Below are 15,999 nucleotides of genomic sequence, written 5' to 3'. Positions count from 1 at the left end.
TGTTTGAATATTTATTCAGGTACGAAAAAAAAATCAAAAATAAAAATAATGCGGGCTTCGATTTAATTGCTTATATTTATGCTTACAAAATTAGTTTGGTACCACCAATAGTACGGAAAAATTGGAACACGTATTTATCAAAACAATCAACACAAATTTGAAAGCATTATTTGTATCAGATTGGTGAGTGATGGTGATTATTGAATATTGCAATTTTTAAAAAAATAGAATTCTTATGACATTGGCAATGGAAGGTGGTATTCCAGCTAGCCATAAAATATGATAAATAAATAAAGACTCCTAAAGAAAATGAAGTACAAAATATTATCAGTATAATACTTTTCAAGAAAATTAAATGTAGGCTCATAGTCCTAGATGTCTAAAGAGTACCAGGTGAGAAATACGAGAATAGTACTATTAAATTCCCATAATTTCCATAAAGTCGCATAATTGCTAACACTTAAAATACAGCAACTGTAATTTTGAAACTTGCTTTAATAAAAGCCTTGTCAATTATCATCAAGTACTGCTACTTTTAGAAGCCCATTTTCTATGATTAAAATGTTGTAAGAAAATATGCTGACTTCATACAAACTTGTAATACTAAACCGTGTTATACTTTACACTTTATACACACCACATTATCTATAACCTATTAGTCAGATAATTTCACGATGTATTTTCATTTATTTACAGGTGTTCATAAGATGTTATCTAACCTGCAAGATTCGGAGTTAGTGATCAGCGCGACCAATCTTCACGTCAACGTGACGAAAACGTTGACTCGCAACGATACCTATTTGCATCAGCAGCAACGTTCAGTTTGTGGCCCGGATCGCCCGAAAAATCCAGATTACAACGACGAAAGGTCATCAAGCGGCGATGCAACCAGGAACAATGAAGGTGTCGACGTGAATGACGGGGCGAAACATCTTCCGGAGAAGTCGAATTCATGCGACGGCTTCTTACCATTAGGCAGCTATCTCCATTCCGGGAAAGGTATTGCATCCAGAACTCCCGTCGGTAGGAAGCAAATGGGAAAATATTTGCAGGTAGGGCGCTAGATATGATACCCGAATAAGTACTTTATGACTCGTTCTGTTTTACTCATTTGATCAAATTTATAGGAGCCTTAAACTAACTTTCGCGGGTTAACTAATAAGATGTGTATCTAAATACCACAAAGCCAGGAATATTTCTGTTTGTTTATTAATGACATTTTTGTTACCTCGCCATTCAATATTTCACAATTTTCAAATAGTCTACATTTCAATTACACTTTTCGACGAAATGAAATCGTCGAAATTTTATCAGCGCTGTGCGTCAAGAATCTGATCACTATATAAACTCTAAATCGCATTATAAAAATTTGAACTCCACTACTGAAATAGCCTTTATATCGTTATGAAATTCTAATCGAAAATATATTTTAATAGTTTATGAGAAAATAATAACCCTGTATTATTTAATAATACATTTTATGGAAAAATCATCATCTCGGTTTCACAAGGCCTATTTGTTTGAATTAATCAATCTTATCTTTTATTTTATCTTATCTTAAAGTGATAAGAACCATATAGTGAATTTATTAATAACATATAATCACAAATTATATCGTGTTAGTTATCGCTTTGTTGGTATTTATTTCTTGTTTTAAAAATTAGTTAGAGTATTGGTTCTGTTGGTGATGTTTATAATCCCAGAGTCCGGGAGATACTTGGTATGATATTTGTCATCTCGCAAAAATTAAATATCTAATAAGATCTCTTCGTTGTATTTCGTTACAAAACATCGGAGATAATAAGATAAACTTAAGTGAAAACCCATCATGTTCATTTGTCAAACTGATTTAACACTGGTTACTGTCAACCTAGAGACACAATTACGTAATGTTACGAACAGGACACAGTTACGTATACTAAGAATCTAGTGCAAAACCAAAGGTTTGACTACGAAATCCAAGTTCGGCTGTATAGTAGTCTAGGCCCCTAGCAGTTTTAATTACCTTCAGCTGAGTTTTAAACTAATAAGAATTCTTGACCGAATAAGGATATTTTTAATCAGAGAAAAAGATTAAAGATACAAACATTTAATTTGACTGGCAACAACATTAATTTGAATCAAATGATATCATCAAAAAAATGATTAATTAGTTAAACAGTCACACAGTCATCATATAATTACCATTTTTACGAGGTAACAATGAATCGATTTCTTTCAGATAATTGATATGAGTGAGAGTGTATGAGACTTTTTATTCTCCCATATACAATATGGAACAAGTGATTTAAATCCATCCGATTACGAATCAATACGTACAATATCATCTTCTGGCGTTTTCACTTCTTAACATTTCCTTTATTTGTATTTACTACACCTAGCTATCCATTCAATATTGTGCGATTTCCAATTAGAAAATATGTTTTAATTTGAACGCAAGTTAGTTAGCAATCGTGTTAAAATACCGATCATGGTATGAAACAACAAAATATTACATGATTATATGATGCTATAAATATTTAAAGGCCAAATCCTGAAAAATAGTCTCATTTGATGCAGTTTCCACAATTTATGTTTATATTATTTAATAATTCTGTTGTATAACTCATTCTTAATTGCATATTAATTTTTATAAAATATTTTATAATATATATTTTTTCTATATTTGTATAGTAACAAAGTGCGTTACTATCAAATAAAATTTAAAAGTGAATGTAACTGTAAACCTGTAACTAAAAACTTGTATATAATTTTAATCGTAAATAAAGGATCGATGTTTCCTATCGTTGATTAATATCTCCAGGGCGTCTATACTTAATAATGTTAAGAGCAATAGTTTATAAAATACTCATGATATAAGTAACAGTCCATGAAAAACTGTTAATAAACAATATATATTTCATTATATTTTGATTTACACATTGGAAAAATAACCAAATACCAGAATCATTTGCCGTTACGCACCTACAGACTTATTCATGGATTGTATGTGTATGTGCGGACTTGGAGAAAGGCTAGACTATTTCAAACCAGTCGTAATTACGCCCACACGCTATTTTTTCTCAGTCCTTTCGACATATCCATTCATGAGAATCGCTGTTAGATAAATCCACATGTTTACGAAGAATAAATATTTTGGTTTCAATGGATCGACTAGCATAGTAACATCAATGATAAAGTTAAAAGCGGGTCAGCGGATTTGATAATGTTAGTATTAAATATAAACAGGTGAAAAATAGTGTACCTGTAACTCATTATATTGTCAATAGTTGAAATCACTTGAAGTAAAGAAGTTTTTTTGTCCATAATTAATTAACTCCCTACACAATATTCCTTCCTTAACTTTTAAAAAACCTTGACGATGTCTGATAGACGTTAATTGTGAACGCTTATAAATTTATATATAACCCACCAACATTGCAGATTATTAAAATATAAAATCGTATTAAACGAGAGCAGATTTTTCCTTCTCATTTTATCCTAGTTATAAAAAGATAGCTGTTTGACGCGTTAGAACATTTAGCCGAATGAGCCTATAAAATTCGATCTGGGTTGCCTCTGGTGTTCCATGAAGCCAAATGTCTGCAAAATTCTTCATTGTCTCAAAACATTAGTGATAATAGAAGTTAAACGAGCAACCGCTGTAAACCAAAAGTTGATGCATCAATATTGCGACCTGATGACGTCATAAATTTTTGATGGCGTGCGTTAACTGTTTTATTGGACCGGCTATATATTATTTATTAATAATATGTTTTATCTATTTGCTCTTATTTTCGTTATTATAATTATTATTGATTGTTACGCAGGCTTTTATCAACTACCTTTTTAGCTAAAATTTACGTCATTACATTACTAATATTATGTTACTTTTTACAATTAAAACAATTACCTTGAATTTTACTCTACGGGGAAATTTAGGAGATGGTATAACGGTATATGGTATATTAATCATATCTCTAACTTGTACCGCAGGTCCTCTAATCAATAATATTCCATATTTTAATACGACAATTATTTACCACGATGTATTATGAATTGAATAATAACGATAAATATTGACAATTAACCATAAAAATGCACATACTGTTTTAAAAATTAGCACAGATTTTGATAGCTCTGAAATGGAATTTAGTTTGTAAACATTCACCGTTCTGTTCGGGGTGTGTGAAAGAAAACGTAAAAAGAACATATACACAACTAATCAGGGTAGTTATTTAAATTATTTATTGAACAAATTAATAAGTTTTGTTGGTTGAGGTTCGTCTGTTCCGATGTACTGTGTTATGTTGATCAAAGCAATTTCTTTCCATGCGGAGTATATTCGAAATAAGTGATGATACTTTCTTTTTAATCTAACAGATGACATGAATTTTAAATTAAACCTTTATTTTCCTATGGGCGGTAGTTCAATTCTATAGATAATTCAATTTTACTAGAACCTATTGTTCGTGGATATAATTTGATTTTCTACGAATTACATGATAACTATGATGATAGCTAAGATCAATATCAATAGATTCCTATGATTGTATACACAAATATAGTTTTTTTCCTAATCTCAGCGTCTATTATCCGTAGGTCTTTTGAAATAAATTAGTTGTACTTGTTCGTTTCATAATTGACATTGATGATTGGCCAAAATAAATTGTTCGATAAGCAAATTAAATCGGAAAGAAATTTCAATTTTGCTGCTGCGTGAATTCGCCAGTTATGAATAGAGAGGTCGATGTTTTAAAAAAATACCCGTCACTTATATAATAAGAATTAAATTATTGTAATATGATATTTATCAATAATTTTGTACTTCAATTAAAGATAGTTACTCCATATATTTCATTAGACTTGTTATACAATAATACCCTGCGCAGTAACAACTTATACTCGCAGTAACTAACTAATATCTATTGACAAGCAACATTAAAATTGGCAGCTAGCAAAACTAACTATCAGTTAGTGATCTAGTTTAATTAATTTTCATGAAAGTCCAAATATTTGTTACTATTTGGCCTATTATTTGACTTAAGTTATATATATATATATATATATATATATATATATATATATATATATATATATATATATATATATATATATATATATATATATATATATATATATATATATATATATGTTGTTAACGGGGCACTCCAACAATCCTCAGAACAAACAAAATATTCGATAACACATATCCGGCCAGAAAGAAGATTATTTCTCGCTGCTCGCCGTTTTGATTCCACGAACAACATGGTAAAGAAAACAGAAAAAACTGACGTTTACTCGAGAATACCGTCTCTGTTAGCACTAACATGATGATATATGATGAAAGAGTTTTTTTAAAGCAGTACAAAGCCTCACTTAACAAAGTCATTGTTCGTTTGGTTGGATCGTTTGTTTACGGCACAATTACTATGGTCAGAAGGGCGAGTTTATTTTTACTTAAAAAAGTCTGTCGGTGGTTTATAAACGCAATTGCTTAATTAGAATCGATTGAAACATAATGTAAAAGTAGAATTTAAAATCTTAGTAATGGGACTGTGATTTAATTTTGTTTTTTTTTTTAATTTAATACTCTATTACGGGAAATATGTGTATTGTATAGGGATATATATTTTCCCATTTACATAAAATTCCATATTCGTAAAATATAGCATATATTACTCCACTATGCTGTAAGTTCCTTAAAATTACTATGTATATATGATGTTACAGGTTCCCAGTGAAAGTTCAGGAATTAGCGCAACCGCCAGCAGTCCCACTTCCTCGTCCGAAGTATCCAGGCCTGTATCAATGACTAGCTTAGCATCATCATCTTCGGAAAGCAGCGGTGGACATCCCCAACCAGGTTCTGCCTATTTGGCATCAGCAGAAAGTTTGGACAGTGACCCAGAGCCAGCGGAAAGTCAAGGTGAGTCCAATTTTTTTTAACATTAATTTTCAAATTTATTAACACTAACAGGTGGTCCCATTATTGATAAAGGCTATAAGCAAAAAACGCTAAGCGTTGTAATAACTATAAATTGAGATAAACTAGTGTCTTAATAAATACTGTTTAAGAATTTTTTATATATTAATTAACGTTATATGGTGAAGTTTTTTCTTTGTATTTCATAATTCAACGCTTTAGAGAGAATGTAAATTGTCAATTGTAACGAACTTTATTCTATCGTATGTAAATTAACAAGGAAAAGAACTTGAAATATTAGTAAGTACTACGAACAATATTACATCATACATTAATGTTAAACATAGACACTTTAAAGTGATTTTTGTGGAATTGAATAGTGAATCGTTTTAAGTGAAAAATATGGTTGTTTAGTAGTTGACCTCCTACCAGACTCCAACCTACACCAATGATGAAAATTTTCGTTTTTAACACAAATAAAATATTGGAGCTAGTGGGCGTTTTTATTCGACTGCTTTCAGAGGCATTCTTCTTTTCACAAAGGAAAATTTAAAATTGAGATATGTCGGACCCCTATATCTGTCATTATTTGGCCATTATACTTGACGTAACACTAATTTGATAGGAGTGATCATTTCGCTTGTATATACGTTAGTTGTGGTTCAAATAATAACGTTAGTAAATAGGTCAGTTCATCAAAACATAATAAATTGAGATAGCAATATTAATGTGGTAAATAGATTCATACTGTTAGAACTATAATCCTTTGAGATGCATATCTTATAATGTAAGTCTCAAAAAGTTGATTGTAAATATATATTCAACATACCTACAATGAAAACAATTCTAAGCTCTAAGGGTATATAAGGTTTGATTTATGCCACGTAATTAGAATCAATGAATATTTCAGGTTTCCTTGTCATTTGATATCCCCAAACAAACAAATACATCAATTAATGCGCGATCAAACGATCAGACGTGAATCACGATTGTTTGACTGTATCCAGTGGGTTATGTTTTTAACATTACTGTCAATATTTTATTGTCCGGTTGTCGTTTATATAGAAACGGTAATATTAGAATTCTGTTCATATGTTTTATCTTTCTCTATGAGGTCTCAGAACTCTGGGAATTGACACGTCACCTTCGCTTTTGTTCTTTTCTATTCATTTTTTACGCATAAATCACCCTTACCGCTTGTTATAACTGTATCATAATTTTAAGACAGATTATTATAAAATTGATATATTTAGCCAATTGATTTGTTTAAAGATTGAATATTCTTATTCATATGTAAAATGATTCCCGCTCCATCTGAATAATGTTTTCTCACATGTTCTAAACTTTCAAAAGAAATTCGATTTGAAGGGTTTTTGGAAATTATGTCTCATTAATGAATGAATGAATGAATGAAAGAATTGAATCATAGAGTGAAACACCCCAGCTACAGTATAATCTGGTATTTTTTCACAGTAAATTGTAAATTATTATCATATAAAGTCAGTATTAATAGCTTGAAAACTAATATTGGTAAATTATTTTAACAGATAAGTTAGTGATAAGATTGAGGAGTTGTTATCCTACGATATAATATTCGGTATTATATATTTATATTATGTATTTTTCTTTCTTAAGAGCGTTCAGTTTGAAATGTATCACGACTACATATATAATATCAATTAAATAATAATAATAATAATATCAACATACTACCTTAAGATAAATAATATCAAAGCACTAACTTTATACTAGTCGCTACATTTCCATCTGTAAAATATATAGAAATAATATGTTTTGTCGTATAATTGTCTACACAGTCTACTGATCTTCCATAGACTGGATGGCAAAGTAAATAGAAAACGTATCCTAATGGATCCTATCCTATCACATTTATACAATTCGCCAAGAGCAAAGATACATTATATTATAGGTGCATATATACAGATACATAATATACATTGTAATAATTTGTTAATTATTTGTTCATTTTTTAATAAAATAATGTATTAATCATAGTTGGTTCATGTATGTATGTAACATAATTTGTTTAGTTGTTAATTTTTGATACTTCAATTGAGTTACTTATTATGCCAACGTAATATAATTTTATTAATCAAATTAGTGAACTAAAATAATATTTTAACGTCAATTTACTGAAGAAAAATAAACGATTAATAAGAGAATATCAAAGAAAACCTTCCAAATAATAAACAAAATATCGGACAAGTATAAAAGAACAAATTCTATAGTACTCATACTTAGTTCTACATCTCTTTATTTGTGCTATTGTGCGGACTATATATGTATAGATACGATATCAACATCTGTTGATTTATACGATAGCTAATTTAGTTTACTATCTGATCCAGCTGGCATCGCTTTTCAGGCCTTGAAATTTATTTTGGATACGCCACTGCCGCACAAGCAAGTGTAATGCCTTGCGTAAAATGCCAATAAAAACGAATAAATTGTAGTAAGGAAGGTGGCCAGCGTAGATTTGTTTATAAATACGTTTGGATGGCTTTCAATGAGAAACTACGACATTGTTTGGTTTTGAATTTGTCAATTTAAATTTAAACTAGACAAAACTGTTATGATATTTAGTCTTATGCTCAAATATGTCTATTATATATACTATTAAAACATCTTTATTTGACTCATTTGGTAACCATGGGCATACTATAGTCGATTCCTTTGCTATATCTTACTAACTACTAGGTTATCCGATTTACGTAAAATAAAGACAGATTTTAGTCCAATTTATTTTTATTTTACATAATTTTCAATCCCTCCTACTGCTAGTATAGTCGCAATTTCGAATGCAGCCACTATATGAATATGTACTTGTTGTTTGATATTCTCTAAAACAAAAACCAGATTGGATGTCTTCTAGGATGGCCCCTCGGATTAAACAAAAGGTCTAGTCCAAATACACTCAAGTTGATAAAAGACTTTAATATATAAAGCAACAGCGTTAAGATCGAGTATGCTGATAAAATTCTAAAGAAACAATATTTTTTAACAAATAAAAAATCCACTGTCAACCAGTATAGTTATTGCTTAGATAAGTGACGTTCACTGTCATATCGACCACGTTTTCCGTATATATCAATATATAAATTTTTAAACAACATAATTAACCAAAGTTTGAAATCATCTACATAAATAACCGATACTTTATTATGTTGACGATACCGAAAGTAACAATAAATTTAGAAGTCAACTCGTCCTTGAATGCTCCGTGGAGACAAAATGCTAAGCTTGCTCAAGTTCGGATAATTATTTAAAACATAATGCAGCACTGATTTTTCAGATTATATGAAAACTATGTTTTATTTGTACTTTAATAATACATATTTCATTTAACGGTCATCTACCTATTATATTTTTAGGCCAAAATAGTTCCTTGGTGGTATTAATATCTATTTATATCTTTATATAACACACTCCACCAGCAAGTACGTTAAACCGTGAATTATTGACACGAATGCATTTTGGCTTGAACTAATTCTATTTAGTTTTGTTATTATTGGTTATTTTAGGTGATTCTGGCAAAATTTGTTGATGTTTCCGTGTACTAATAACTTCAAAGTAGGGTATAATATATTAGTATAATACATTTTTGTAAAATAATATATCATTGAAAAATATAGAGTTTAGTTTAATAAATTGAAGCTTCATAGTATAACCAAGTGTATTAACTAGGTGACGTGGACACTACATTATAAGTTATAATTCAATGAGAATAAACATTGTTACCATTTTGTTCCTCCAATAAATATCACTCGATAATAATTTAGTTTCAGCTTCCATCGTTCGATATTTCCAACACAAATAAGGGTCAAACGTAGATATTATAAGCGTGACTTCAGGGATGCGAACAAGATGTAGTATTATGTGTGATTGACCAGTCGAGCGCAGGCCCCCTTAAATAAAATAACTAACATTTCAATTTATTTGGTTATATTTGGCGTTTTTATTGTTTACGTGCCGGTATTTCATTGAGAAGTAAATTTAGCTAAGTATGTTGTTTCTATTCGAAAAGCACTATGCTATTACAATTATCTATATTTTAGGACAGTTAATGAAACAAAAAAAAGTATTTTAATATCGCAGTAACAACATCAGTACATTCAATTATGTACATATATATACGTACTTTTTCAAACCATCTATGTGCCTTAGATGTACCTTGTATGTGTAGATCATCTAGTAGCATCTGTATACTTATATATTCATATTCATTGTATACATATTATTAACATATTGTCTGCAACAGTGTCCATTTCTTACATATTTTTATCAAATGTACATGCTTACACGTTATATTTTTTAATAACCATTAAAAACAATTGCATTTTAGAGTATCTGCTATTATGTGGGCTTTAAAAATTACCTTATCCTAACAATTTTGTTAATGTGGCAATACATCTAGACTCACTTCAACTCAATTTGTAGTTTCAGCTTGTGTACAATTTGTTCAATTGATTACCAATAAAAAAACTAGTGTGTTATCTTTTTTGCGAATTTCATCAAATGTTCACAACTTTATATAACAAATTAGCAAATATATAAAAATATAAATATAGAACTATAATTAATAAACATAACCAGGTGCAAATTATTGATATGTGAAAGCGCATAATAACCGAAGCAACTAATACCACATAACTAATAAGCATTCATATACTACATATTCATTTCCCTTCTTGTCTTGTCTAAATAATTTCAAAATAAGTTTCACGGTTTATGAATGTGGTGATGCCCGTACTGGTTACCATTTAGCTTTTGCACATCGTTTAACTATTGTTCATCAGAAGTAATGTTGAGTCACCGAACGAATGAATATGGTTTAAATCAAACCGTTGTTTATTGCGATTTCGCAAAAATTACCAGATAAGCCCGTTATCATTTTAAAACGCAGCTAACTCCCATACAATTGTTTTAAGTAAGGTGTAGGTACCGGCCAACTTGCCTAGTTAATATGCTTTTAAATCAACAAAGTATATGACTTAATACCTATCCCAATATGGTTATGAAGCTCACGTCCAAATATTGCAAAACAAATATCGATTTTGCAGAATGTATCGGCGTAAGTAAATAATTACCTTCAAAAAACACTAAAACACCTTAAATCATACCGTAATGTGTATTGGTTTGATAAGTATTTTAAAAATATGGGTTATCCAGAATTTAAATTTTTACAAGCTTTAATAATATTTTTTTATTTCCAGTTGGGATATTATAAATAAATGGTCGCAATGATTATGTAGAATTATAAAATCATACTAACAACTAGTCTTCTAAAAATATAAAAATAAGACACATAGCTGAGATTTTAAAACAAATTTGTATAGAGCTATATGTTTGTGCTTTATAAACGAGTAAAAAAATACAATAGATAGAAACAATCAGAAGCAGCTCGCTGATCTAAATCTATTATCTATGTATTTATGGTTAATACCACCAATAACTTACTAATAAAATAATTCAAAATTTCAACGACGTATGGTTTATAATAACTTTGAGCAATTGCATAGTTGGGTATTAAATAATAGAATAAAACATAATTAAAATCAGCAAAGAGCTGCACGGTTAATATCAAATTTTAGAGTGGCCTACATTTTGAAACCGATATCGTAATATATTTTCTAGAAAAGTGAGTATACTAGAATATCTTCTAATAGTAAGGTGTAAGGGATCCTGTAGATGCAGGGTACATTGGACATTTATTTTATAAATAGATACAATTTAAAAATGTAAATTACCTTTTTCACTAAATTATAGAATAAATCCATTTTTAAATAAATATATAAAATTGGATGGTTTGTATTTATGCAAATAAACTTAATAATTAATGTATAATATTTGTTGCAGGTTCAGCAGATAGTGGAATAGCAGAACAAGAACAAACGTCACTGAAACCTGAACAAAGAGTCCTGCAGGAGGTCTTGGACACTGAAACGGTTTACGTAGCTGATCTCAATGAAGTTATAAAGGTGAGTAATGCCAACAAGAAAACAAAAATAATATTACTTTTCCATTATCGGTCTTAATAACGATCCTAGTGGATCGTAAAATATACGAGGGTACACTCAAGTTGTTTTAGTGATTCAAGTTCAAAATAGTCTTTTGGGGCTAACACAGTTTCTTTAGTTATAACGTATGCAAAAGAATATGGAATAATAATATCATACATTAATTTATTTTAATCAAAAACATCTTGTCCATCTTGTGGAATAGCAACTGTACTGGTTAGTCGGAAATTGATCTAAAATCAACGAGATTGGTTTATCAGTCGGTCATAAAGCCAATTTGTACCTATGGACTGCAAATATGAGGTTGCACTAAAACATCAAACCAACTAGTGATCCAACGCACCCTACACAACGTTCTACGGTTATTTACCAATACTTATCGTTCGGTGTATTTTCATATTATATTAACATTTTCTATAGAGTACACCAATTGTCATTAATATTGTCAAGTATCGTATTGAATTTTATACTTACAACAATGTTTTTACATTTATTCATACAACATTCTACATTTATTAATATTTTTATACTACATTTATTAATATAACTTACGATAAAGATTACTATTATTTGACGAAATAGTTTGAATGACCCAGTTATGCAAATAATATCTTAGAAATTCAAATTAATTGAATTGTCATTTTTGCTGTATGAAGCAGTAAAATTCCTAGAAAGTTATGAATTAATAGATCTGTAGAAATTAAAAATATGTAATTTTAACCTAATATTGTTCTGGCGTTATAATTCTTAGTTTCTATAGAACAGCTATAGATTTAAATGAAGATATATAAAAAACCTGATACTTTAAAATCACTACATGACGGTCTAATGCATCTGTTTTAAACAAAGACAACGTAAACGTTGACCAAAACTTTATTTTATTTCGATATTAGTCATCGATTCCTTTAAACCACCATCAACGTTACTGAAACGGAATGTCCGAGAACTTTTCACATTGTCTCGGTACAGGACGAATCCGTCAAACTACTAAGCCACGAATACTGCAGAACCTCCCGTTGAACGGTTAATGACGTCTAGCAACAAGAAAAACGACCACCAGGGGGCAATTTCAGCGTCGATTTGAATGACTCATAATGATAACACGCGGATCATCCGAAATAGTCATACCTTGTGGAATTTTGACCTTCTTCATTTCTTTAAGACGGGGGGGTTTGAACCGGACACCTTATATTTCTGGTATTCAATTATTATCAATATTTTTTTAAAAATCATTTTGTTTAGCTGAATGGTTGTCTAATTAATGGTAATTAATGAAACGATTGTTCAGTTCACTATTGTATTGAATTAGGGAAAAAGTAAATTCATTTTTTAATTTTTTTCATGAATTTATTCATATAATATTCAAACACTAATGATATATGCATTTGCCGATTTTCCCACTTTTCCTAGGATTTCTAAGCGAAAAACTGAGGAAAATAATTTCCATAAGCCTCTTTTGAGGCTAGCTTTATGCTATCAAGATATATCAAGAATTATAAAGATGATGCATCAAAAGTTTCTCCTCATTTTTATAGGGCCACTAATCATGCGTGAGCTCTAGTCTTACCTATAATGGGAGACAACCCGTTACCTGGTAATCAATTATGAGTGGTTTTTTAATTTATTGATTTTGACACAACCCCTCTTTGTCTCTTAAGCATTCTGCTAGATGGAGAGCGAAGATGTGAAAGAACCATAGCTAGGGTTCTTAATTTTAATAAAGTAAATTTTCTTTTAACTTTCCTTTTAAATTTAATATTTCTTCTGTTCTAATAAATGATTAAGAATTCTCAATATCCACAATTCTAATACATGGTATCTCTTCTATAACCTATCAGGTGACAATCCAATAGAACTTGAATTCAGCAAAAAATTTAATCCTCGCAAAAAAAGGCTGATAAGATCATACATTTCTCTTTAGAATGAAATGCGTTTACAATATATTTTTCTTTAATTAATGTTTTTATTTTTTTGTTTTAAATCTAAATCTTAATTTATATACTTCATTATGAACGTTATTATATCTATTGTGTATGTTTATACTAGATATAAAATAGATAGAAGAGTTTTTCTAAAACAAAAAAAGGTGTAAGCAGTCAATAACAAATAATCTCATAATTTTTTTACATCTTACATTAAATATGATCACTACAATCTTAATTTACAATCTAATTTATTACTACTCTTCTATTGTATTTGCATTAATATAAAAGCTAGGCGAGTTCACAGGGATATTTACCCTGTATCAGTATATATTACCCGAATTAAAGAGTAACACTTAAACATTATACAAGTTCTGATTTTCTGCGTCTTGTCCACTAGCTGTATTGCTTTCACGGTGTTGTGATTTAGTAACCATATTTCATGTTTTGATAACTTCGCAAATCCACTTGATTTCGAGGTCATCGTGCAGTTCTTCATTAATTACGTAGGGATAAGCATTGGTAATTAATCGCAAAACTTTGTTTTGGCAGCGTTGGATTTTGAGTTGGTTTGATGTTTTAGTGCAACCCCATATTTGCATCCCATAAGTCCACATTGGCCTTATGATTGACTGAAGTCGTAAAATATCATCAAATATATTATAATTGAATAGGTAAATTTAACCACGATTTAACCAATATATAAAAATGTGAGGTTATGTAACAGTTAGTTATAAAATATGTTCATTCTATGGAATAAAATAATCGAGCAGTCAAGAAGGAAACCAATTCAATTCGAAACATGATTGAAAATGTAAACAGGAATCATTTAACAGTAACATATAGCCTAAAAAATACATTATATACTGAAGTATTTCAACTATTGTTCGATTGGGTAATGAAAAATAGTATGTTATAAATCAGGCATTATATCGACCAAACATATCATAACGGACTATTGTCCCTGTAAGAAAATAAAAAAGCCATGAAAATATTTAATGAAAAATTGCGTGTGGTCCGATGAGAATGATTTACTTAACGTTTTATCAGCTGGTTCAATTTTTTCCTAATAAACTAAGGGACTTTAGACAGCGATAAATTAACATTTATCGTTCTTGGGCGACTATTGAATGAAATTATCTCCACTTGGGTCGTAAACAGTCGACTCTTACTGTTCACATGTCGCTCTATTATATTTAAGGGTAGATCGATATGTTCAATTATGCATTATTAAAAGTGCATTTGTTTCTACTCTACATTATTTTGCGTATGTTACTATATAATGAAACTGACTCACTTCTTAATAATATACTATGAAAAATGACACATTACGAGCTTCTGCTAATAATCTTGTGAATTAATTCGGAATAAAATTAAGACATTATAGAATAAAATTGTAGACTATGAATATACTTATTATTATTGTTGATTTTTTATTATTATATTGCCTAAAAATATGGTTTTAATTGTCATTCCAAGGGGTATTATTGGTATTGATCATTATTTATATTAAGTTATGTCTTGGATTCTTGTATTATGCTTCAGACATACGACCGGCTTAATCTGCTAACATTTTTTCTTGTCGCTTAACGGATACATTATTACTTAATAGAATACATTAAATGAGAGGAGGATTTGAATATGTTGAACACGTCTAAATCTTTTAATAGTTGTCGAACTAAAAAAGCCATTTTCTGGTGCCGGTTTTTACGGAATTTAATGACATCTTACACAAATGTTTCAACAAATATATCCCCAATAGCTTATATATTTTAGGAATGTGGTTATTCATTGAACAAAGTGCATTGATTAATTAGTTACTGGAAGAACAAGGACAATCATGATGAAATTATCGATTAAACAAGTGGACATCAAGGTCGACAAAAATATAAAAATCGTACACTACTATATGTGTAAAATAAATATTACAAAACAAAGTATTTATTAGATTCAAATATTGGATAAACGTGTATAATAATAGACTTAAATATGTATGTGCTATTAATATATTTCATTTTTAGGGTTACTTGTTACCGTGGCGCAATGATCCCAACTCTCCACTGGCCAATTACCTATCGGACCTATTCAGTAACATCGAAGAGATTTGTGAATTCAACAGGTAAATTATCATATG

The 15,999-nt window shown here is 29.7% G+C and overlaps 1 protein-coding gene across 3 annotated transcripts in view; it reads left to right on the top strand.

Moving 5' to 3' along the window:
* GEFmeso (Guanine nucleotide exchange factor in mesoderm) overlaps nucleotides 1-15,999 on the top strand; it is an 89,601-nt gene that overhangs the window by 69,804 nt on the left and 3,798 nt on the right. For all 3 annotated transcript variants that reach the window (XM_076408608.1, XM_076408609.1, XM_076408610.1), the window contains exons 3-6: nucleotides 697-1,052; nucleotides 5,713-5,908; nucleotides 11,783-11,904; nucleotides 15,887-15,984. In XM_076408608.1, the coding sequence (XP_076264723.1) occupies nucleotides 697-1,052; nucleotides 5,713-5,908; nucleotides 11,783-11,904; nucleotides 15,887-15,984 (772 nt within the window). The remainder of the gene's footprint in view (nucleotides 1-696; nucleotides 1,053-5,712; nucleotides 5,909-11,782; nucleotides 11,905-15,886; nucleotides 15,985-15,999) is intronic.

Source organism: Rhynchophorus ferrugineus, unplaced genomic scaffold (assembly GCF_030347505.1).
Source record: "Rhynchophorus ferrugineus isolate W39M unplaced genomic scaffold, kcgeb_rfMv2 rfM6, whole genome shotgun sequence".
In the NCBI taxonomy this organism is placed as follows: Eukaryota; Metazoa; Arthropoda; class Insecta; order Coleoptera; family Curculionidae; genus Rhynchophorus; species Rhynchophorus ferrugineus.
Note: the sequence above shows the minus strand (reverse complement) of the source record. Positions and strands in the feature narration are given on the sequence as shown.